Source organism: Dendronephthya gigantea, unplaced genomic scaffold (genome assembly GCF_004324835.1).
Source record: "Dendronephthya gigantea isolate DGI-Jeju-01 unplaced genomic scaffold, DenGig_1.0 000079F, whole genome shotgun sequence".
In the NCBI taxonomy this organism is placed as follows: Eukaryota; Metazoa; Cnidaria; class Anthozoa; order Malacalcyonacea; family Nephtheidae; genus Dendronephthya; species Dendronephthya gigantea.
Window position 1 is genome coordinate 418,184 of NW_021163089.1, and position 24,591 is coordinate 442,774.

The 24,591-nt window shown below is 40.1% G+C and overlaps 3 protein-coding genes across 3 annotated transcripts; 2 read left to right on the top strand and 1 right to left on the bottom strand.

The window, feature by feature from the left end:
• The first annotated feature begins 220 nt into the window (after nucleotides 1-220).
• LOC114532455 (HEAT repeat-containing protein 5B-like) lies at nucleotides 221-10,815 on the top strand. The gene is made up of 28 exons (XM_028553960.1): nucleotides 221-456; nucleotides 682-887; nucleotides 980-1,028; nucleotides 1,139-1,198; nucleotides 1,310-1,459; nucleotides 1,600-1,920; nucleotides 2,057-2,302; nucleotides 2,491-2,889; nucleotides 3,011-3,122; nucleotides 3,329-3,481; nucleotides 3,570-3,669; nucleotides 3,754-3,863; nucleotides 4,057-4,220; nucleotides 4,298-4,372; nucleotides 4,697-4,903; nucleotides 5,047-5,115; nucleotides 5,228-5,509; nucleotides 5,705-5,894; nucleotides 6,014-6,733; nucleotides 6,849-6,952; nucleotides 7,035-7,361; nucleotides 7,517-8,089; nucleotides 8,210-8,507; nucleotides 8,596-8,899; nucleotides 9,062-9,248; nucleotides 9,323-9,536; nucleotides 9,725-10,515; nucleotides 10,733-10,815. The coding sequence occupies exons 1-27, from the start codon at nucleotides 322-324 to the stop codon at nucleotides 10,033-10,035; spliced, it is 6,066 nt and encodes a 2,021-aa protein (XP_028409761.1). The 5' UTR covers nucleotides 221-321; the 3' UTR covers nucleotides 10,036-10,515; nucleotides 10,733-10,815.
• A 244-nt stretch (nucleotides 10,816-11,059) lies between these two features.
• On the top strand, nucleotides 11,060-22,339 carry LOC114532456 (nidogen-1-like). The gene is made up of 25 exons (XM_028553961.1): nucleotides 11,060-11,276; nucleotides 14,411-14,680; nucleotides 14,823-14,971; nucleotides 15,154-15,362; nucleotides 15,446-15,565; nucleotides 15,660-15,938; nucleotides 16,138-16,491; nucleotides 16,598-16,714; nucleotides 16,820-16,948; nucleotides 17,044-17,166; nucleotides 17,294-17,422; nucleotides 17,501-17,620; nucleotides 17,785-17,913; nucleotides 18,032-18,160; nucleotides 18,288-18,410; nucleotides 18,542-18,658; nucleotides 18,735-18,857; nucleotides 18,955-19,071; nucleotides 19,157-19,282; nucleotides 19,407-19,496; nucleotides 19,798-20,040; nucleotides 20,163-20,316; nucleotides 20,479-20,703; nucleotides 21,204-21,379; nucleotides 21,537-22,339. Exons 1-25 carry the CDS (start codon nucleotides 11,079-11,081, stop codon nucleotides 21,917-21,919), a joined length of 4,332 nt encoding a protein of 1,443 aa, XP_028409762.1. The 5' UTR covers nucleotides 11,060-11,078; the 3' UTR covers nucleotides 21,920-22,339.
• Nucleotide 22,340: 1 nt separating this feature from the next.
• LOC114532459 (aldose 1-epimerase-like) lies at nucleotides 22,341-24,283 on the bottom strand. The gene is made up of 8 exons (XM_028553966.1): nucleotides 24,047-24,283; nucleotides 23,908-23,954; nucleotides 23,626-23,783; nucleotides 23,328-23,537; nucleotides 23,135-23,216; nucleotides 22,920-23,067; nucleotides 22,676-22,850; nucleotides 22,341-22,607 (listed from the first exon to the last, which is right to left on the bottom strand). Exons 1-8 carry the CDS (start codon nucleotides 24,184-24,186, stop codon nucleotides 22,518-22,520), a joined length of 1,050 nt encoding a protein of 349 aa, XP_028409767.1. The 5' UTR covers nucleotides 24,187-24,283; the 3' UTR covers nucleotides 22,341-22,517.
• Nucleotides 24,284-24,591: the final 308 nt, after the last annotated feature.

Genomic DNA, 24,591 nt, shown 5'->3' on the forward strand with positions numbered 1-24,591 from the left:
CCAGTCAAGGTAAATGCAAGAAGAACATTTGTATTTGTTTAAGAAATTTGCATTCTGCATGTAAAATAAAAATGGCCCATTCATTGATTTCATTCTCGTAATAATTATAGTATGTTTATTTTATGGTATATGAAGTATACATGATCCGGATGACCGAAAGTGACGGGGGCGCAGAAGAATACAGGGGGGAGCGTTTTAAAAAACAAAAGTAAATCTCAGACATACAATTTAAAAATTGTAGAATTTATTTTTTATCAATATTTATATTTGTATTTTTTAAATGCTAATGAATTAGGTCGACATTAATAGATTTTAGACAAAATGTCGCAGGCATACGGGCAGCTTATTGCATTTGACGAGCGTGAATTCCAACGATTACCAGCTAAAAAGAAACCAGTCTTCGTGTATGGGTGGTTAAAAAACTTTCAGGACAGTTTTATAGGTGTTGTAAAGAAGGTATGTTTGATTATGATTCTTAAATTCTTATTCCTTCACTAATTATATTCAGTGTCCGTTATCAATGTTTATTGGTAGTCATTGTTGATTACATAGTGATTACATTAATTGTTACATTCCTGACACTATACTCAATGGTATAGTCATTACTACTTTCAATAATGGAAGCCAACACAGCCCAATATCTAGCCAGGATCATACAAGCCTGCATTTCCTTATTTTTAGGCTGATCTCAAAGCAAGCCAGAAAGACTTAGTCAGTGGATTGACCAAGCATTTGTATGGTGATTGTGGTCCACCAACACGACAGTTGCTTGGACAATGTTTTGCACAGCTTTACCTCAGTGGTGATCAGTTTAGTGCATTTGATACAGTCAATACCTGTTCTGATATTATCAAGGGAAAAGATGATGTTAACCTGTCTGTGAAATTGTGAGTGGACTAATTTAAGACTACCATCATTTATCACAATAACAATCACCCAGTGCAACCACCATTAATCATATATATTCTTTCAACCAAAGGGCAGCCATGGCTACTGTTGGAACAATCTTTGAAAAACTAGGAAGAATGGTATGATTCTTGACTTTTTCTAGATATGATTTTGAAATACCAAGTGCATAATTTTTTGCTTGCAATGATAAAATATTATCTGAATATCTTTTCTAATTCTGCTTCATAAGGTTGGTGGCTCAGCTCCAGAGACATTGCAGATACTTATAAAGGCAATGAAAAATTCTGAGGTAAATTACCAAGCAACCATTTGTTAATACCATTTCTGTATTTAAACCCTTTAGTTTTCACAATAAGCTTGAAAACACTCTGCAAGACTGAACATTCCTGCATATTTTTAGTCTCAAGGACGATGTGAAATTCTTCTGTGTTGTCAAAGGATTCTCAGTGGTCTAGGTTCAGCAGCGTCATCTTGTCACAAGGATATTTTCAAGTCAATCAGAACTGCTCTAGTCGACCGCTCAATGGCAGTACGATGTGCTGCAGCTGAGGTCAGTTTTTTTCTTACTCTGCATTTCATTTCTAAAGAACTTAGATGTCCTATTCCCTCCTTCCAATTTAATTGTCCATTCCACCAACCCTCCTTCTATTTATACACCTTGTGAAAGATTTCATACATGTTTGATTTCAGTGCACCAAAGAGTTAATAAAACATGCAAGCTTCACATATACCACTGAACTGGAAACCCTGTTCTCTGTCTGCCTGAAGTCTCTGGAAGGTTCTAATTATGATGTCAGAGTATGTGTCTCCAGTCTCCTTGGCAAGCTCATGGCCGCCACTCAACGTCCTCCAGATGGTTCAACCCCCCCTGCGAACAGCAAAGCGAAGAAGATTAGCATGGATGAGATGTTTGACTTGATGTCTTCTGGATTCTTACGAGGAGGGATTGGTTTCAGCGGTGAACTGTTGAAGACAGGAATGCCTCAAGAGGTCCGGGTTGGAGTTACTCAGGTAAAGAATACTGATCTCAGAACAAGAACTGAATAGCTTGCATGCTGTCTTGATAATGTGAAATCCAGCTCCATGCATCTATTTGTCTCCTGTGAAAAGAAATTTCTGAGTTATATTGAAACTTGGGTTTTCTTAGGGTTATGTTGTTCTTTTCAACGAGATGGGTGGAACTTGGGTGGAGAAGAACGTGGGCTACATCCTCGGGCAAGTCCTTGACCTGTTGTCAAACTCAAAAGCAACTCAAAGCCATGTTGATGCGGTGTACTCCAGGAAGTGCGTGTCGTTCATCTTACGGTCAATGTTAGGACGGTTACTCGGTGAAAAAGCCCAAGTTATTGCAGGAAAAGAGTTGTGTAAACTTGTCTCAAAACAAATGACAAAGGTTTGACTAACTGTATTGATATATACTTCGTAGATAGCCCTCTCTTAACTACACAAATAATAATGCGAACTACAGAAATTACGTCTCTATCAGTCCTAAAAATTTTGTTCCCCTTGATGTGGAGACTGCGAGCCTAGAGATGTTCCTCATTTTTGGAAGAGTGGAACAGCGTAATATATTTTTTGCAGGTGAAACAAATGGTGCAGACCCGTGAATCATCAACGACGGAGATCAATGAATCAGTGTTAGGAACACAGCACACGATCATCTGTGCTTTGCAAGAACTGGCTTGTCTCGTTCAAGATCTCGCTACAGCTGCTGGATCGTTGGTCAACGAAAAAACCATCGAGGTCGTCCTTTCTGTGCAGGTTCATTCTGCTCCAGCTGTTCGTTTGAGTGCAGCGTGGTCTCTGCGAACCATTTGTGTTGCAATCCCATCACATCTTTCACCGATGATTGACCGATGTCTAGCCGAGCTTGAGACGTCGTCGGCTCTCGAGACGGTGTCGGGATTCGCATACACACTTTGTGCGTTGATCGGTGGGGTGAGAATGTGTCCGCTTGGTATACCACACAAGAAAGGCAAGGTATGAGTTCTGCACTGTGATGGTATTCCATCTGGTTGTTGTGAGACGTAGGAGGAATCTGCAGGTCTGTGGAGAGGGCTGGGGGCAACTCGCATCCTGAACATATTGATGTGTTTTTCAGTTGGTATTTAGCGTGGCAGAGGATATGTTGAAACGAACAACGGAGGAGTCGAAGTGGGCGATGGTGCGAGCGAAATGCGGTTGGATGATTATGGGAGCCTTGATGACTTTGGGTAAGATTTTTTATCCACAAAATTCGAGTCAAGCGTTGATTTCAGGGCGCAATGGCGAATACATTTGCCTTTCATCATCGCATCTTCTGGTTTCGATTTTCCTAAGGCATTTCTATAAAAATATCAGCTTCAATTCAACGACTATTAATTGTAAATATCGCTAAGAAAGTTCACCCTTTTTCAGATTAAATATTCTTTGGTTTCAGGCCCTTCGACCGTGCGTCATTTCCTTCCGAAGATGCTTGGTCTGTGGGCGAGTGCGTTCCCGCCAACTCCAGATGAAGCTGAGTCAGAGAAAAGCAAAGGAGATCCATATACGTGGCAAGTCACACTGGAGTGTAGATCTGGCGCCCTGGCAGGTATAGAATTCGGGTGATACTGGAGTATTTCAGGCACAAGCTGTGAATATGAATCTACAATTGATTGTTGTATCTTTTCTTTTTTCAGCACTGTCGAGTTTTATAAAACATTGTCCTGCTTTACTTTCTGATGACATCATTCGTCGTGTGATGATTCCTCTTGAGTCATGTGTTGCCATGACAGCTCAGTAAGTATTCTTAATGTCGGTGCCGAATCAGAATAGCAAATGATCGATTGTTTCATTTCATTTAATGAATTATCTTTGAATTAGTTTACCAGCCATCATCAGAGCGCATGGAAATCATCTCAAAGTCAGCGCTGCTATGATCAGACTGAGACTGTATGAGGCGTTCAAACTTTTACCACCCAAGTCATATGAAGGTACGCTACCTTAATAGTAAATTTGTCCGGTACTCTCATTCCTTGCTCTATCCCGTCCTATCCCACCTGTCTTGCTTTGGCCTGTCCCTCTCTATCCCATCATATCCCAGTCTTCTCCCTCCTATCCCATTCTTCTCTGTTCTGACCGTTCCAACGAAATCATCTCAAGCCGTCCAAACGTTAATATTTGTAGGTCTTTACAACGCCATCATCCGGGAACTTGTCTCTGAATTCACTCTGACGTCGAACCAATCAATGACGACAACGTCACTGCTGCGAACAATGTGTCACAAGGATGACAGTATATTGCTGGGGACATGGTTACAAGAAACAGACCATAAATCAGTGGAGGATCAAGTAAGTGCAAATACTAAGCAGGAATTGTTACCGAAGAATCAAGCGTTTATTTTCTCTTGTCACTGTTTATTTTTTAGCTTCAGCCAAACAGTGCGTCTGGATCAGGGGCACTGGAGCATGATTACTCATGTTTGTTTGCATATAATGAGAAGGTAATCAAAGTCGACAATCTTGCAAAATATTTCTTGTACATGGTGTGGAACACAACGTAGAATGTAGCGTGATAAATGTTTATAGTTCATCTCTGTGGCCTTACCCCTCTGGGTGTGTCATCTCCAATATCTGTCTAGTTGCGATACCGTGTGTATAATTCCGAACGGGAACTTTCAGTCTGAATGTGTCAGACAAAGATTAGGACCATTTGACGATTTCTCAATCTGCGTTTTTCTACCATAACTGTGAGGCTAGTTTGACGGTGAGTTTTATTTTGTGATGTGTTTCACTTCGTAATACATCAACAAGATTCATTTCTTCAGTGTTTAGAGCCTCCTGGCCCTCTTCCCCTTGGCGTGGCCGTCATCGATGCATCAATCAAATTATTTGGTCAAGTCTTTCCACATATCGCCCAGAAACATCGCAACCAACTGCTCAGTCATTTTGCCACCTGTATTAAGAATGCTAAAGCTGGCAAAGCTCAGGCTATTACGATGAATATTTTTACAGCATTTCTGAGTGCACTGAGGGTAAGACAATCGTAAGTTTGCAAGTATGTAATAATCGGTTTAATAACATGTGAACTAGTCGGTTTAGTGAACACCTCACTACAGTTCTCTTCAAACGTTTACTATCTGCCCAGTGAGGTACACAAGTGTGCTTTTCGTTGTAGTCAATGGGAGAAGCAAAGTCGGCTTTTGGTGACAGAGATGTGCGGTCTACTGCTGATAATCTTGTTATGGTAAGTTCTACATTGCTCACAACACATCACATGTTAAACACGCGTTCATCACATGTTCATGACATGTTCAATGATCGCCGAGGCCCACCTACCTTATAAATTCTTCTTTCAGAGTGCCTTGAATAACTCGGATCCGATTTTGAGATGCGCGGCAGCCGAGGCCTTGGGACGAATGGCGCAGGTCGTGGATGAGCCGGCGTACGTGGCACAGATCGCCCAAAGTATTTTCGCCAAGATTCAGGGATCCCGCGATGCTGTATCTCGTACAGGTCACTCTATCGCGTTGGGATGTCTTCATCGTTATGTCGGTGGAATGGGTGCAGGTCAACACACACAGACTAGTGTTAGTATCTTGCTAGCCTTGGCTCAGGATATGTCTTCTTCCATTGTTCAGGTATTGCTCTGAAAATCACGATTTCTAAAGCCTTTGTTCGAGGTACAAACTAGTGGGATTTCGGCTGCTGTGTAGAATGAGAATTCTTCTACAATCTTAGTGGGAAAAAAGCTCAGCTTCGAACAAACAGTTCGAACAAAAGCTTATCTGGTGATGTTTCCTAGTTTAACACAGGAATCCATATTTTGTTCTGAGGTTTGGGCTCTGCATGCCTTGGCATTGATAGCAGACTGCGGTGGACCAATGTTCAGAAGTTACGTTGAACCAACGTTGGAGCAAGTTCTCTCCCTGCTGTTGTCAGTCTCGCCTTCGAACACGGAGATTCATCAGTGTCTTGGCAAGTGTTTAGCTGCAATGATCACCAGCATCGGCCCTGAACTACAAGGTACAGTGTAGAACCATGACGAGATGCTTCCTTATAACACCCTCTTAGACTCTCATTAACCCCTTTTCACATCTATTCACCCTTACTTGCACTTCATCTGGTATTTATTGACCATCCAGATACATCAACTTCAATCAAAGATCTTCGTTCGGCATGCTTGGTCGCCGCTTCAGTCATGCAGAATCATCCTGACTCGATTGTCCAATCAGAGGCCATCTCCTGTCTTCAGCAGCTGCATATTTTCGCGCCAAGACATGTCAACCTCTCAACATTGGTTCCAAGTCTCTGCACGAACCTCTCCAGTGCTCATCTCATCCTACGTCGGGCGGCCGTCGCATGTCTTCGTCAACTGTCGCAACGTGAAGCGAAGGACGTTTGTGAGCATGCGCTGGCGTGTAAGACTGATCCTGAGCAATCCAAGTCAACGTACCTGGTAACGATTGGGAATGACGGTTTAGAAGGAGCGTTATTTGGGATGCTGGATACGGAAGTTGATCGTGGCCTGAGATCGGATATTCAAGATTGTCTCAACAGTATGCTGCAAACTTTGGCTCCAGATGACCTCACTCATTGGCTTGGCTTGTGTAGAAACGTGCTATCCGCGGCGAAGGCTGAGGACGAGAGTAAAGCTGGGAAATCTGGCGAAGACGAGGATGATGAAAGTGGAGGGATGGGTGCGTTTAATAAAGTGGAAGAGACTCATCCAACGGTCGCACCAAGATGGCCGACCCGTGTGTTTGCATCAGAAAGTGTGCAAAAGATTATGAATGTTTGTGAACAGCAGAGAGCACATTTTGATCTTGCTTTGGCGCGAGAATTAAAGAAAGACACTGGAAAAGGTATCACTTGTAGTTTAAGATTGATTTGGCTCTCGTTTTTATTCATGAAGAATCAAAGTTTGATCCCACCAAACACAACAATTCTCTTCTAAAACGTCATGTTGTAAAATCTTAGGTGATTATCTTGTGACGCATTTATCCGAGTTGGTTCGTTTAGCGTTCATCGCAGGGACAGCGACGTCTGATCAACTCAAATTAGAAGGACTGAAAAAACTCCAGGTACTAAAGTCAATATAGGTCTGTCATACATTCCTAATACCTCAGACGAATATTTCTATTTTCTAAATTTCATTGTTTTCAGGAAATTGTGAAAATGTTCTCCACAGTCCAAGATCCTGATTATGCAGGTCACGTGATTCTGGAACAATTTCAGGCGCAGGTTGGGGCCGCCCTAAGACCCGCCTTTGCCGTCGATACACCCGCAGATGTCACAGCTATGGCATGTGAGGTCTGCAGTACGTGGATTGCCAGCGGTGTTTCGTATGATCTCAATGACGTCAGACGTATACAACAGCTATTAGTGACGTCATTGTCTAAATTTGGAACGGAACAAGACTCGTCTTCTCAACTGTACAATGAAAGTGCAAACACGATGGAGAAACTCGCTGTGCTAAAAGCCTGGGCTCAGGTATACAACGTTTCGACCAATCTATCTCTAAGTTTGCCCTACCATATATAGCCTCTACCTTGACTTAACTTACCCCTCCCCCCCTGACATCACCCCAACTTACCTTCCTCTCCCCTCTACTCCCCTGACTGGTTCTTTCTTTCACCATTACACAGGTATACATCGTTGCAATGAGACAACAGAACTCACAGAAGCCCTCCTCAAAATCATCCAATGCTGAAGACGATCCAGGTGAAATACAAGAGCCACTGATCTCGTTGGTGTCCTCTCATATCCAAGATCTCAGCCATTATTGGCTGGGAGCTGTCAAAGACTATGGCTATATTTCACTGCCTGCGGAATACGCTTCTCAGCTCCCTCCAAGTGGCGGCATGTTTTATGGTCCAGAATCAATGAACGAATCGAAAGTTCATTATGAAAAAGCATGGCCTCCAATCCTTCACGCTGCTGCGCTGTGGCTCAACGCCGGGGGATTTGAAAACGCCGCAAAAGAAGCCGAGGATATATCCAAGGGTAATCTTCCTAACACGATCATAAATGTCCCTCGGACGCCGAAATCTCCAGAAGATTTGAACACTGAACGTTTCCACCTGGTTCTTGGATTGTGCGTGAAAGCATTGTGTTCAACACGTCTTACGTATTCTCCTGAAACAGTGACGTCATGTGTTAATGCGGTTAACTGCTTACTTGAAGCACCCTGGGCTCGCGAATGCATTGGTAACGACAGTGTGAGTATATTTTAAAGACTTGTAACGATCGAGCCTAGTTCTTGTTATCTTCGGACGTGTTCAGATTTATTCGTTTCTTTGGAACATGAACCTTACTGATAAGTTGCCTCGTGTTTTCAGATGTTATCTGTCGAACTTCTCAACGTTCTTCACCGGCTGTTGTTGACGCGAGACTCTCTCGCAAATCACGTGGTGATAATGAGCACTGTCTCGCGTGTCGTTCACGGTACTCGCGACGTCCTCGCACGAAAAAGAACGGAGGGCGGTAGTGCAGACCTGGGAGAGAATGAGATAGAGCCGGGCAAATCTGTCGTGTTTGGTGCCATGGAAACGTGCATGTGTTTGCTCTCTCGGTACTTCCCGTCGATTCTCGCTGAGTCGGAAAAGCCAAGTCCTAGACTATCTGTGCACTGTAAAGGTATGCCTCTACCCACATCCCTAATTGTACAACCCATATCCATTATGGTATCGCCAGATCCAATCCTAACCTACCTTTCTATGTTTAGGATCTTCAAATGAGTTCAGTCAAATTCTCTCAAATACCGTCTTGATATTATCCATGGTCCCAGATCTCTGCACTTTACCAGCTATCTGTAATATTCTACCAATCATATTGCGTCTGATCACGTGTGTGTTTGACGAAGCCGCGGCGTGCGAGGTACCGCTGCTCGAAACCAGCAACCAGAACGTGGACGCACCTAAAATGCCCGACGTAGTTTCATCAACGCTCAAGGCGCTAAAGGAACTCGTGGGTTCACAACGTTTGGCGCAAAGTGAATATTCAAAAGATTTTATCAGATATTTTCAAAGGTAGGTTCAGTATATGATTGTCTCTCGCTCAGTGAGTTTCTTTCTGTAGGTGTTATCCAACCTTGGTATGGATTCCAACCTGCAACAAACCTAAGTTACCATCTTGCAACCGAACTGCAACATACTTGAAACAACAGCCTATGTGTTGTAATATTTTTGTAGTTGTTTACTGACGATGATAACGCAAGCAAAAGAGCAGAAGCCTTCACGCAGAATGGATGAACGTAGCGTCATGGCTTCGATACTATTGTTCGTCATCGCTGCCCCTCCTGAAGCGACGGCTGTTGCGAGCTTACACGAGGATTGTGTGAATATCTTTATACGTTGTTTGAATTCGACAAATGCTGATGTAAGTCTCTGAACACTTCATGATCTTGAGGCAAACAACTGTGAATATATATCGTGTTTACTGTTTCATTCCAGGTGCAGGTAAAAGCAATCGAGACGTGTTTCACGATGTTTAGTTCAGCCGACTTGAGTCGTGTTGTGGGTTATATTCACTCAGTTGGTCCGCATATTGTTGCCGTTGTTCAACAAGCTGCTAAAACTCCGCCTTCATCAGAGGGAAAGTTGATTGCTGTTCAAAAAGCCATTGATACCATCGAATTGCTTGTTGGACTTGCAGAAGAAGATAGACGTAAGTAAACACAATTATCTAGACAATAACCCGACCTTGGAAAAAATGTTTTATGCATGCCCCGAATTGCTTAAATATAGGCGTTGACTTTGCGTTTAATAGTAAATGCAACTAATATAAATCTTCAAAGTTTTTATTTTCTTTCGTACAATGTTCTATCAAAACTGTTCAAATATATTCCACCGTAGGCACTGAGCTGTTATCTATATATCTACCGCTTCTTGTTGACCTTCTATTGGATTCTTCGGTGCTGCCCGGCGCCACGAAAATATCCCGAAGACAACACGAGCATGCGTTTCAAAAACTGCTCAGTATTGGTCCTAAATATCCTGTTCCGTTTAAAACGATAATGTCCGGGTCGCCGGATATGAGAAGGCGCTTGGAAAATGCGGTGAGATCAAATCAAGCTAAAACAACAGCAAAAACAACCATTCAGCCTAAACAATCCAGTAGTCAGCCTAAAATTAAGTTAAAAATGGACTTTAGTAATTTCAAATAAGTTACCGTCGATGAGAGATAGAGAGAGAGAAAGAGAGGTATGGACGTTCGTAAAATATACTAGAATATATATTAAATTTTAACTAAGAAAGTAAAATATTAGTTTAGCCGGTTGCAAGAATGCAACTAGAAATAATTGAGAATTAGGATTCAAATATGTTATCACTGGTAGGACAAATTTGAACAAGACATGCTAGAACTCTTAGTAATGATTATGTTGTTATGATTAAACCAGTGCCGGAATACTTTCGACTGGGAAAATGGGAAGGTTTTCCCCAAGATATTTCAAATAGTTAGAATTGTGTTTAATGAAATTTTATTGATTAGCTTTTTTTTATTTAATCTTTTAACGATAATGATGAGCCGATCGATGCTGAGAAAACTGACGGAATTCACAAGTGATCAAATGGTTCATTTTCATGACCTAAAAAGGCCAAATTTTTGAGCTGTTTTGTTTAATACCATTTCAAATCTAAAAAGTGTAAGTTACCCTTCTAAGAATAAGGTTGTATAATCGTATTTATGGTCACGCTTTCTACAAGCATTGACATAACATCCCGAACAAAATCAACGCATTTGGTTGCCTGACTATTTTTCTGGGTCTGAAATATCCCTGAAATATACATGCATGCATGTATATTCATGTTGAATGATAACCCGCTGTCTTTCCACATTAATTAAAGCAGACATGTTCATAGGATCCCACGTGATATTAGGTCACCTTCATATTCACACCTTGTCATCTTGTCGCAGTTGGTTCTCTAATCAGCGTTAATCGCGACATCAATTATCAGCGAATCGCGCCTATTGGTGGAATGCCTCGTACAGAATACCAACTGTGTGACGACATTGCATCTTAGCCAATCATCGTCGAGATCGTCGCCGGCTTTGCTTGTTCAAACAAGAGGTCTATTGTACTAAACGCGCGGGTTTTATCAGCACACACGCATTTCATTTGTTTGGCTTTGCGTATGTTGTGAAACCTATCCTGTCGACGGCTCTTGTTCTGGTCAATCCACAAATCATCTGCGTCTCAGACAAGATATGGCGACTTGTCAGTTTCTTGTTTTGGTCATTTTCTGCGTCCTGTATCTCACTTGCAGCATTTGTGGTTTGGATTTGAGTAAATTCTATCCCTATGGCAGGAAACATAAAGACGCTCAGCTACATCTTGGATATCATAAGCTGGTTAAACTGTCAACTCCACTCACGTTCAACGGAGAAGTTCATAATAGTTTATATGTAAGTCACATTTAATGGATATTTTTTCGTATAATTGCGCATGCCCTTAACATGATGCGATTAGAACCTCGGTACAAAATGTGCGTGTTTAGTAAAGATTTATGAGCCTATACACCATACATTTATTGAACTGACAGCTCTGGCTTGTAACATGTGTTTAAAGTCTATAACCTCTCACCTTTTCACGCGCAGGGGCTCTTTAAGCTGGTTTTCAACTAAATTAAGCTGCATCTTTAGTCATGACCATAAAAATATGCTGTGCTCAATATGTGTCCTGTCGCAGATGCACGCCGGCTATTTTGTTTCTCTCATTATTACATCTTGTCTGTCGATCATTGGGTCTACCACCAATCTACCATCATCTATAAACCAATAAATAACATTACTGATAACGTTCATCGTCGTTATATGAGCTCCTTCAGATGCCAGCATTCCTAAGAAAACATTTATAGACAGTTCCGAAGCATGGATATATCAAAAATTGGAAGCGATACTGTTTACGTTGGTAGAAATACTAAAATTGATATCTCTTTATAAGTAGATGATACGTTATTGTAACTTAATCAACAGCACGGATGTGTGAAAATTGATAGACCTCACTTCCCCTTGTCACAAGTAACCATTCAAAATGTGGCAAACGAAAAGTACTCGAGGTCTGGTTCTCTTCTGAAGATTTCATTCCATTATTTAATGGCTTTGGTTTAGACAGTTCTGTGTGGCCAAGTCAATAATGATACTCAATAGATTAGATCAAATTAATCCCAATCGTGAATTGATAATCTTAAACTGTTATCAAGAGTGGAATTTTCAGCATTTGGACAGTTTGTTATTTTAAGATCACCTTTGGATAGTTATAGGCGACAATGTGCGCTTAAATAAATATGCATACATGAACTCCGATGAGAAATTGTAATCAAATTGTCTCAACCATCGTTTACTGTCGTACAATAGAGGTTTGAACGTTTTACTGCTCATATCTGTGTCAGTTCTAGCTTATGCTGAAGTTCAAAACATCTGTGTTTCAGAAAAAAACTTAATTCTAGTGAAAAATGAATGAGGGATATTTCGCATTCATTCATCCGTGTTTATAAGTCAAGTCTTACAGTAAACCTTGCCCTTGCCCTTGGCCAAAACTTGAGCTAATGAAAAGAAATTGAGTTAGTGATAGTTTAGTGTATGCCAATAATATTTCCTAATTTACTTTATTGGATTAACCCGTGTGTGCACCGCCAGGGTGCGGTAGAGCGCTGTTGTCATCAACAGAGGACGTGTTTACACGCAAGACACAAGAACACTGCTAACTGAAGCAATATTCATCAAGGGCACAAAACGTTAACGCAGCCATCTTGAATACTGCGCTGAGGTTCCTTTTACTTTACCCACTCCTGCGAACAGGTAGTAAAACTTACATCTTAAAATAAATACGTATGCCCTGTAAAAATTGATAACCTTTAAGAGTGAATCGGTACAATATATCAATCAGCATTGAAAATTATAAATCTCGGATTAATAAACGCCAAATGGCTGCCTTGTATGACACATTCTTTGATTCTAGAAACGTATCTTAATACGTCTTATCTCTCAGAGTGATCATATGATGACCTAGTTTATTATTTTTTTACTATTGGGTCAAGTGGACTGTTGATTTCTACTTTTCAATAGAGTGCTAAAGCAAAACATACGACTGTCTCAAATGTTTTCAAAAGAATATTGCCTGTTTTTTAACGTGAGCGTACCTAAAACAAACATTTAGTATTGACTATTGCGCGATTAATGAACGTGGCACATCATACATCTTAACGATGTTTTTTCGGTATTTAAAAAGTGATAATTGTGTTTCCATATTAGGACTTTAATGCTAACGCATGTTTCTTTCATTAAAAAGGGTTCCTTAAAAGAAATATCGTTCTTCACAATCAACAGGTTCTCCTTATTCACCCTTTTTCACCCTTTATGTAAGCCAAACATTCCACTCGGAACTTTCAAATCTGTTTAGACTTGGATGTGATTTCACCCTATGTTACTTTATCAGAGCAAAATCTACGTCAACAGTTTATATAAAAACTACCTGCTGTAAGCCGTGGCGATAAAATGATAGCATCACTCGTGGTCTCGTACGAGGTGGTCCTGCGTGTCCCGCTGTTGAAAGACATTTTGCGCAAAGTCTTTGTTCAACGGAAAACGCACCCAGATGGAAAACTGGGCGATATTTCGATAAGAAAGTGTTTTGTGAGAATCAGGAAGAAACCCTGACGAGACTAACCTGAACTATAACATTCTTTAGCCGTAGTTTTCTAGTTTTTAAGTCCAACTAAACGTCGGCTGGTTTTCCGAATTATGTTCCCTCTTATGACGAGTGTAACCACAGAATGAATTTGGCTAAATTATGCGGTGTTTTTTATAGGAAAAATGTCTTCTCGAGATTTACCTTTGAAGTCAATTATGTGACGATGAACCGTCTAAATAAGGCAATGAGGAGCATGCCGGGAGTGTTAAATATAGATCTAACGTGTGGTTAGTTCACGCGAGACATTTTGCGCATTTTTCTCCCGTTCAATATTCGTGTCATCGGATGCTTGACCTTTCACCTGTATCGTGGGTTAATGTCCAAATTGTTACCATATTTCCAACAATATGGGATAGTTTATAAAATAACCAAGTTCACATTAATTCAACACCTATGCTACCAGTTTGCGATTAGTGCATAATTATAGTCTTAAAGTATTTGATATTAGTCACAAGGAAAGGCAGTCTATCGGATACCGTGATATTTTTATATGAAGTCATGTTTACATCACAAATTATAGGCCTGTGTTCCCGGCATGCGTGGTGGTATATGACACAGTGTGTGAACGGCTTTCTCATTAGCGACTCTTTATGATATTGTGTGATACCATATCTCAAGATTACTAAACCTTTCCTCTGTAATATAAATAGTTGAATTGATCTCCGTCTGGGAATGTCTGCTGCCTTAAGGGGACAGATGCCACCCTGATTGTTTTGTTTTGGCTCCAGTTAATATCTTTACCATTGGGAAAAAGGTTTTTGAAGTTGAATATGAAAGTCTTCAGATTCTTTGCCCGTTTTTTCATGCGAAGCCACGATGCTAACCAGTGTTGAACATTTCTTTGTAGGTGAATTCTAATGGAGCTATCTCTTTTGTATCACCATTGCCTGTTGTCTTCCAAAACCTCTCCAACGGGCATAGCTTTTTAGCGCCGTTCTACACAGACCAACAGACCAGAAAAGCTGGAAAGATATTTTATCGCGAGACTCGAGAAGTTCTATTGCTGTTCATCGCTAGTGCGGAGGTGCATGCTGCTTTTCCTGAAGAAGAAAACTTTGAAGCTACCAGTTTATTTATTGCAACGTGGTTGGATGTCGAACATGATTCGACGAGAAAGGTAAGAGCAAAACGCTGAAGATGGAACTCGACCCTGGCAACTTTAGCCAAGCGCGTGGATCGCTGAAGAGAAGAAATGATGGTTAACTGGTGTTATTGCATTCCGCAAGAGTTTGTCTCAACTTCACCTTCATTTTGCTTAGAAAACCTCTTTCCAAGTTGTTCTAATATCAGATGGTACAAAGACATTCACTTTGTTTCATTACCACAAAGATGCTGATGACAAGATCTTAAATTCGCAACCAACATTAACAACTACTTTTCCCAAGGCAGGGTTTGGCTTGGGCTTGAGGTAAATATGATTCCTGCCTTTCCTGTCAAGTGTACGTATCCTTTAGGAACAGGACCTTTAGAAAGAACAATTAATAAATGATTGAGATAAGTAAAGTTTGGCTAAGGTTCCCTTCGGCAGTAACATTGGATCAATAAGAGGTAATCTTTACTGCATTCTTATTTGAAAAGATTTTCTTTCAGGGAATTTGGTCTCCCGAATTCTGGTACGAGTAACGTTTTCAACTTGGGACAAACTTCAAATGTTCGTATCCCTGGTAAATGGCTGTACCTGATAAGCCCGCGTGATATTATTGAACCCGGCGTCAGATTAAATGGCAAGAAATATCAAAGTGAAACCTTGAATGAACATGACATGTTGTTTGACGGGCCAGTCAGACGTAGTGTATCAGGTGAAGTGAACTACACTATTGTTGACTTCTTTTGAAAGTGTCTATAATCATCGCTGATCAGTTTGTCAATGTTCTTTATACAGAAACTTGCGGTGAAAGTAAAATTCAATGCAGTTCAAATGCTGTATGTGAGAATACGCCAGTTGAATGTTGCGTTTGTAAAAGCGGTTATTATGGAAACGGGAAAATGTGTTTGAAAAATGGTCAGTCACGTTATATACATTCTTTCAGCAATGTTATTATGAAACAAACGCTAATTTTAGGCGTTTTCAATTGTGAATCTTGCTCTTTCTTTAGGCGAGAGTACGCACTTGTTTGGCAAGTTATCTGGAAGTATTAATAACAATATCTCGTTAGATGGGATTAGTTTGACTGTTTTTGGAGATGTTTCGTCACAGACGACTTACATGGCTCTAGATCCAGTCTCTCCATCCCTTGGCGATGCCCTAGGTTTGCTCATGCCCATGGTTACCACGTTTGGCTTTCTCTTCGCTGAACCAACTGAGGAGAACGGCAATGGTTTCAGTTTTTTGGGCGATAATTTCTCACGAAGATCTCAAGTCACTTTTGAAACAGGTAGGGTTATCATTTTCTGGTAAAGGTGTGATATAGTATGAGGTTGTGGTATGGTGTGGTGTGGTGTGGTGTGGTGTGGTGTGGTGTGGTGTGGTGTGGTGTGGTGTGGTGTGGTGTGGTGTGGTGTGGTGTGGTGTGGTGTGGTGTGGTGTGGTATGTTATGGTATGGTATCGTTATTGATTATTACTGGAATTCTAGGCGAAACCGTCAATATTCGAGAGACAATGCAAGGAAAGAACCGACAAGGTTTTTATAAATTTGAGATGAAAATTAACGGCAAAATTCCGGTTTTTGACTCGATAAAATTCAACAACTACGTCCACACGTACAGATACGATAGACTGGGCGTTATGAGCGGGTATTATACCTCAATATTCAACGTCGGTGACAAAAAACATAAGATTAATGTCGTCGAAGTCTTAGCATTTGACGAAGTGCTGGGTTGTTTGGATATTGGCAGTTCGAGAATGGCCGTCAACGAACAGAGATCAGACTATTCAGAGAAAGATAAAATTCTAAACTTAGCTCTCAAAACAAAAATTCAGGAAAAAGGTGAGAAGTGAGGGTTTTGTTTTCTAGTTAAAAGAAACTTGGCTTGTGTTATTATCACCTGCTGTTAACTTTATTAGCTACATTGGAATTTTTTGTGCTTTTTCAGAACCTTGCGGCAAAGAGAATAAAAAATGTCATCGCCAAGCCAAATGTATTGTGAAAAATGGCGTTGAGTTTTGTAGTTGCAACGTTGGTTTCCAAGGAGACGGTTATTCATGTCAAGGTGCTCCAAACTTTGTTTAATTTCATTGAAGAAATTATTCCTCTGTTGATTATCTCTCATTTCTTATTTTTCTTCAACGTGCAAATATTGTTTATGTCATTTCAGATGTGGACGAATGCCTTTTGAATATTTATGAATGTTCGTCAAACGCAGACTGCATTAACAATCGCGGTTCTTATAACTGCAAATGTCGTGTTGGTTACCTTGGGGACGGTAAAGACTGTGTCATCAGAGGTGTGTATTCTCTGTCCAATGACCCGTTACGATGCAACCATATACTCTAATTTTGAGCATTGAATCTATTCCTACGGTATTTATTAATTGCATAGAGGAAGGGATTTGTGGCGAGGAAGCAAGGAAATGTCATTCTCTTGCTCAATGCATCACCAAGGACGAGACCGCACAGTGTGAATGCAATGTTGGTTACTTTGGTGATGGTGTTTTTTGCCAAGGTAAGAATAACGAATCATTGATAAAGTCTAAAGAAAGAATGGAGTTGTTTTTTTCTGGAACTGAGAGATTATCTTGCAGGGATAATGCGGTTCAATAACTCAGACCTCCCTACTTCTTTTTCTTCAGATGCAGACGAATGTAAACTTGAAATAGACGAGTGTTCAGTAAACGCTGATTGTATGAACACGGCTGGGTCGTACACATGTCGCTGTAAGGAGGGTTTTGTTGGCGATGGTAAAACATGCCAAGGAACAAGTAAGAATCTCTTTCAAAGGTTAAAATAGATTGTGTAGCGTTGAAACAAAGGACAATAGAATATTTTTTCTTCAACAGATTTTGGCTCGGGCGACGAGTGTACTGATGATGATCGCCAATGTAGGCCAACTGAAGACTGTGTTGATGGAAAATGTCAATGTCGAAATGGTTTTCTACATGATGGCTTTTCTTGCCAAGGTTGGTTGCTATCAGTTTCTTTTTGTGGTTAATTGTTCAAAAGGGGTGATATTAAGAAATATTGGCCACGTGTGTACAATATAGATAACTAATAACAAGTTGCTGCATGTGATGAATATCATCGGGTACTGGAAAATCACTTCCGGGGTTTTTTTGCCTTGTAGACGCTAATGAATGCCACCTTGGTATACATAAATGCAACAAGACCGCATCATGTTCTAACACAGTAGGCTCGTATAAATGTACTTGTAATGAAGGTTACACAGGGAACGGCTTCAATTGTGTGCTAAAAGGTTCGTATTCAGACTCCAACACACAGCCATGGCGAACTCAGTATGGCAAGAAATAAATCTTTATCTCATTCGTACTTCACAGAACAGAAGCATTTAAACCCTTGCTAAATTCATTTAGTGACCGTTGCTCCTCTAACTGGTTGTCATGGCAAAGAATGTCATGCCAATGGTTATTGTGATAGATCTGGTACTATTCCTGTATGTAGATGTGGGCAAGGCTTCAAAGGATATGGTCTGTCTTGTGAAGGTAAAGTTACTTTGAGTTTCCTTCAAAAGTAACAACAGATCGATTCAGAACTGATAATAGAGTGTGGTGTGAATCAAGCTAGTTTAGTCTTCGTCCTGTATACCGGCCATCAAATTTTACCTTTTAGACGTCGACGAATGTGAAGAAGGTACAGCAATCTGCCATAATTCTGCACTTTGCACAAATAAGATTGGCTCGTATACCTGTCAGTGCAGACCAGGTTACTTGGGAAATGGCCGTGAATGCGTTTGTAAGTAGCCGACTTTTACAAAACTGTCAACATAATAATTAACCTGATGTTGAACAAACTGGTCCCAGCAGAAACTTAAAATTATGATGTTGGATGTGACGTTAAAATTTTCTTTGTTTTGTATAATTTAGATGATAATCCGTGCAAAGGATTATCATGTAGTTTCTCGGCCAGATGTGTTGTAAGAAACGAGATACCAAGATGCCAGTGTTATCCAGGTTACTATGGTGATGGGCAAAACTGCAAAGGTATCAGTTGTAGTTATTTTCCCTTTTAAAAGTCAGTTCGTCATTTGTTTTTTTATCTTTTTACTTTTCACTTCAGATTATAACGAGTGCAAAGCAAAGCGGGATTCGTGCAGCAAGAATGCGAGATGCGTGAACACACACGGTTCTTATCGTTGTTTCTGTTCGCCTGGGTATCAAGGAGATGGCCGTAATTGTGAAAGTAAGTACAGTTGGTTAACGTGGGAATCACCTCAGTCGTGCTATCCAGCAGAGTAATCTTTACAATCTACAATCAATTCTTATCTTCTTACATTAAGGTGATGGCAGTTGTGCGGGTAGAAAATGTCATCGAAATGCTGATTGTGTTGAAACGAATGGAGTGAAACAATGTCATTGTAAAGATGGCTTTCTAGGAAGTGGTCTTGTGTGTATAGGTGTGTATCTGCGTTGGCCTCCACTCCACAGCTTCAAATCCGTCCAAATGGCTGACCATATCTTTTTATATGTTCTTTCTTTCAGACATCGACGAATGTTCAAACGCAAGTCTTGTTGAATGTCCTCCATTCTCTAGTTGTTTCAATGTTTTAGGCTCTTATGAATGTCGATGTAACCCGGGTTACAAGTGGAACGGTGTCGAGTGCAAACGTAAGTTAAGGGTGTGGATTTCATCGAGATCTGGACAATTTTTAGCAAAACATGGACAAATTGATGGAGTCATATAATTTCGTACCAATGAAGAAAAGATTTACTTGTTTTGATTCTCTTTCAGCGGCTTGTTTACGTTGTTTGAATGGAGGTCAATGTCTTGGGTCAGGTTGTCTCTGTCGAAAAGGATATTCTGGGGAAAGATGTCAGTGGGGTAAGCTCTTTCAACTCGACCGTATCTACGTCAATATCTATTTGTTGATACAAGAAAAATTGCCAGTTTTTCCTGCCATTGAAGTGACACAACATGATGTGTCATTTCCTCGTCGCTTTTGGGAAACATGCCTGGGAAGGATCTTGTTCATAAAGATTGAACGTGTTGTTGAAATGCTTCACAAATCTTAATCTTCATTTCCATGGCATTGAGACTTAGCCAGATAATTAAGGTCACATAAAAACGTCAAATCAACAATGTTTTACAAAAGTTTAAAAAGTATTTTTTTATCATCTTACAGCTGGAGATGAATTCTTGGCGTTCACTCAAGGCAGTACAATGCAACGCCTCTCCTTACCTCCCAATCAGGAAAGTATTGGCATTTTACTGCAGACGACACGTGGTCTTCTCGTGGCTTTCGATTTCGATCACATGAACAAAATGATCTACTTCACTGATGTCGCACGGAAAGCTATTTGGCGGGTTGCTTTCAACGGAACTGGGACAAAAAAGATTGTTTCTGAAGGCCTCTCGAGTCCCGAAGGTAAGTCGTTCATAGATCACATGAACATCACATGAACATCACATGAACATCACATGAACACATACATAGAACAGTACATGAGTACAAACTAATCATTTCAAATAATCAATATTTTTTTACAGGAATAGCAGTTGATTATGTCGGAGGTAATCTGTACTGGACGGACTCAATGTTTGACCGTGTTGAAGTTTCAAAACTTGATGGGAGCGACAGAAAAGTTTTATTTTCAACGAGATTGATTAATCCTAGATCTATTGTGGTACATCCAGGGAAGGGGTAGGTACAATGGGTTGTGATGACCTTCTTCCCGAATTTTCCTCCAAATCAAAAGCATCGGATGTTTCATTGTCTTTCTCCTGGATTTCTCTGTCTCTACTAATCAAAAACGACCTGACAATAATCATAACCCATGCAATCAAAAATTCATTTACTTTCCAGGACAATGTATTGGGCGGACTGGAATAGAGCAGCTCCGAAGATCGAAGTGTCCAACATGGACGGTGGAAGTCGTCGTGTTTTCATACAACAGAAGATGGGTCTACCTAATGGTCTAACTCTTGATAGAAGAAATAATGAATTATGTTGGACAGATGCGATGTATGGTTCAATATCATGCGCTAATCTTGACGATGGAATATCACACGCAGTGTATTCTGCAGCGATGTAAGTCATTCTGTAATGGACGGTTCATTTCTATATAATTTGTGCTTTAGTTGTTCTTTTGTTGTCCTTTCGTTGTCCTTTATATAGTTGTCCTTTATATAGTTGTCCTTTAGTTGTCCTTTAGTTGTCCTTTCGTTGTCCTTTAGTTGTCCTTTTAGTTGTCCTTTAGTTGTCCTTTCGTTATCCTTTATATAGTTGTCTTTTAGTTGTCCTTTAGTTGTCCTTTAGTTGTCCTTTAGTTGTCCTTTAGTTGTCCTTTCGTTGTCCTTTATATAGTTGTCCTTTCGTTGTCCTTTTTTTGTCCTTTAGTTGTCCTTTCGTTGCCCTTTACTAACATCTTTTGGCGGATGAAATATGCATATTTCATCTAAATGACTCGTTATAATCTCTCATTACAGTGGCGCTAATCAGCTCTCAAAATTTACTCTGAGCCAGCCTTTGTCTTTTTTTATTGCTCTGTCGCTTGCAATGCGTATTTATGTTACTATTGATTCTGTTAGATATCCATTTGGAATCACCACATTTGGTCAATATTTGATCTGGACAGATTGGACCGAACGCACCATCCAACAATATGAAAGACCTACATATCAACTGCAGACGGCTATCAAGAGTTTTCCAGGCAGCACAGGATCGTTTTATGAGATCAAAGCCGTTCAAAAACCTCATGATATAGGTGCGATTTTGTTGTTTTATCATATCAGAATCCTACTGGAGAGTGAACTTAGTCTGCACGCACAGTATGCTAATGAGTTAGCAAGCGACAGTGAGTGTTCACTTCACTGAATGGTAATTCAGTCCTGTCAATTAATCTGCCTTCTTCTCGGATTTAGATTCTCATCAGTGTAGCAAGAATAATGGAGGATGTTCCAACTTATGTCTGCCTAAGCCAGGTGGCCGTACGTGCGCATGTGCAAATGGTTACTATCTGGTAAGCAAGGCAGCGGCCTTGAGGTTGAAGGGAGTGGCAGGATCGGGGTCAGGATCTGGTATTGGATCAGGTGTTGGATCAGGGGTCGGATCAGGGGTTGGATCAGGTGTTGGATCTGGTACAGGATCTAATATAGGATCTAATGTGACAAGTAACAAGCTTGATGAGTCTGGGTCAGGTGAAGTAACTCAATCTGGACCCACCTCTAATACCACTTTGACGAGTTCATCAAAGACAGTTTGCGTTGACGAAGAAGATTATAAAATAATAAATAATATTCCATAACATGCAGATAGGCTTTATGCAATGACTAGGATTATAACATACCAACATATCTCGTATATATTACCAGCTTGTGATAAGTCGCCTTCATGCTGGAACAATGACGACCACTGTTATTATTTAATTATTAAAACGCGACGTAGGGAATGATCATATTGCCTGGTTAGACAACTGTGGTTGTGCAGATTTTAAGAATACGGGTTTCATTGAACTGAATCAACCGGGCAAACTTTTTCGCTTCTTACTAACTTCTCATGTCTCCTGAAGAACGCTATTCTTAGATAAACCGTATTGTTAATGTTTCTGAACCATGTTTTTATTAGTTCCACAACTGTGGTTGCACAGAATTGTATGCAGGCCGGAGACATTTTTTTCCATCCCAGGTTGAAAAAAAAAATAAAGTACAAATTCCAATATGTTTTCAATGACCGCGTCTTTTATTTCTCATATTAACTCCAGTTAAATTACAAAGAATCATTAATCCGAAACCCCCATGTAAACTTATATAGCAGAGTCTGCATGTAAATTGTAGTACGTGTTTTAGTAATTTCAATCTGTTTGTCTGAAAAGACGGAACTTTGCTTCGCGAGAGAATTTGAAATCATTCATTTGTGTTAACCACGATCAGTTTGTAGACGGTAGTGTTTTTGTATGTCTCCCCAGGTCGAAGTATGGACTTTGGAAAGTTCTCCTAAAAAGGATATAAAATTCAACAAGAATTCTGATTGCATTTCTTTCCAAATAACCTATTTCACTTACATGGTTTATTGCATCTGGCCAGTTCTGTGTCTCTAGGCAAAAGGCACCATATTTTGGATAAGCAATGCCATGTTTTCCAACCAAGCCACCATCTAAACCATTTGCAGTATACAGCTGAACTCCTGGTTGAGTTGTGTAGATTTCAATACCACGTCCAGAATTTGGCTCAGTTACCCTGTGCAAAGAAAGACATTATGTTTTACAGAAACCTCTATGAAACTTGCTGAGGTTAGTATGTATATACCTAGCCTGTAGTTTTGTTATATCACCAGGACTTGTAATGCAATAATTATTATCATAGCCATCATTTGGAGTGTCTCTGATATCTTTACCAAATGCTTTTGCAGTGGTGAAGTCAAATGCAGGGGCATCTTTCACTGGAACTATCTGACCTATGATACAAAAAGAACTCTACATCAATTTCAGCAGACAGTCACAGGGATTATGATTATAAACTACCTGTAGGTATGTTGTATTCATTTGTTGGCAAGTAGCTTTCAGCAGTAATCTGTGCAACATGATTTAGTACATTTGCATCAGTCTGGAAAAGGAAATTGATGGTTGAAAAATTCTCAAGGTCACTCACTATAATTTGTACTTGAGGGGAAGTTTTTACACCTCTTATAGACTTCTTATAATGATAGAGACTTACTTGTCCAGCTAAGTTGAAATAGGAGTGATTTGTGATGTTAATAACCGTTGCCTTGTCTGTCGTAGCTGTGACATTAAAATGAATTTCATTGTCATCATTCAAGCCATAGGTAACCTGAATATTCAGGTTGCCAGGGAAACCTTCTTCACCATCAACACTGGTACGACTGAAGGTTATCGAGTCATCATTGGTCTGATAACTCCAAACATGCTGATAAAATTGAAATATATTTTAATATTTGTGCAAGAAAAATAAATAATAAAATTTCTTTCAAGGTATCACTGAAATTCTGTTTCACCTTGTCAAATCCAAGCCAACCACCATGTAATGAATTTGGTGGATCATTTATAGGAACATGGTAAGTGACACCATCAATTTCAAATGTTCCATTTGCAATTCTGTTGCAAACTCTGCCAATAGTTGCACCAAAGTATGGAACATTAAGACGATAGTACCCTAAAAATTTTAACCAATGGTAATTACCATTATGGCTTGAAGGATCTTCATACAAGGCCTAGTACTTTCAAGTTGGGTGCGGTTCCCTACCAAATATTCTATAAAGTCAATAAAAGTGATGTACCTTCAAAATCATCAAAACCAAGAGTTATGTCATCCAACTTCCCATTTCTAAACAATAATAGTTCATTAGTTTTCTAAACATATATTCGTTTGAAATATTCCCGACTCAATTGAGTGGTACAAAGGTTCATCAGACATACTTATCCGGACACTTGATACCAACAATTATTGCTCCATAACTCACAACCTCAAGAACTAAACCATTTTTATTTTCAATCGCAAATTTGTACACTTCTTTTCCGTCGTCGGTCGTGCCAAATAAAGTTTTAGTAATTTTCATGATTTTTAATAAGCCACAAAAGACCTGCGATTGATATTGCGCAAAAAAATTAAATAAAATAACTAAAAGCGGCAGGTCAGGTGTTGGCAATTCCGGTCACGCTTCCTGGGAATTTGGGTCCCAGATTCTTCGGCGAACTATGTTGGATTTGGTAAAATTTCTGAAAAAAAAATTTGGGTACCAAAATATTTCCTTCGCGATGAAAAATGTTTCAATTAGTTGGTAATTTCGCGCTTAGAAAAGAGCTACATTACAATAATTATTTTAATTTGCCATTTGGTGTGATCCTACGCAAGTAAACACACGTCACTGGCGCTCAACCTCAGACACTGGACACGGGACCACAGCGCAACAGGGACGGGCAGCGCCATTTGCTTTCGCCGGCAGGAGGAGATGGGAGCCGGG

Coding starts and splice junctions, on each gene's coding strand:
- LOC114532455 (XM_028553960.1), top strand. CDS start 322: ATGTCGCAGGCATACGGGCAGCTTATTGCATTTGACGAGCGTGAATTC. Junction 2,303..2,490: donor TCTCAAAACAAATGACAAAG/GTTTGACTAACT, acceptor TATTTTTTGCAG/GTGAAACAAATGGTGCAGAC. Junction 3,864..4,056: donor ACCACCCAAGTCATATGAAG/GTACGCTACCTT, acceptor TAATATTTGTAG/GTCTTTACAACGCCATCATC.
- LOC114532456 (XM_028553961.1), top strand. CDS start 11,079: ATGGCGACTTGTCAGTTTCTTGTTTTGGTCATTTTCTGCGTCCTGTAT. Junction 15,363..15,445: donor AGTCAGACGTAGTGTATCAG/GTGAAGTGAACT, acceptor TTCTTTATACAG/AAACTTGCGGTGAAAGTAAA. Junction 16,715..16,819: donor AGACGGTTATTCATGTCAAG/GTGCTCCAAACT, acceptor ATGTCATTTCAG/ATGTGGACGAATGCCTTTTG.
- LOC114532459 (XM_028553966.1), bottom strand. CDS start 24,186: ATGAAAATTACTAAAACTTTATTTGGCACGACCGACGACGGAAAAGAA. Junction 23,955..24,046: donor GGTATCAAGTGTCCGGATAA/GTATGTCTGATG, acceptor ATTATTGTTTAG/AAATGGGAAGTTGGATGACA. Junction 23,217..23,327: donor ATTTCAACTTAGCTGGACAA/GTAAGTCTCTAT, acceptor TTCCTTTTCCAG/ACTGATGCAAATGTACTAAA.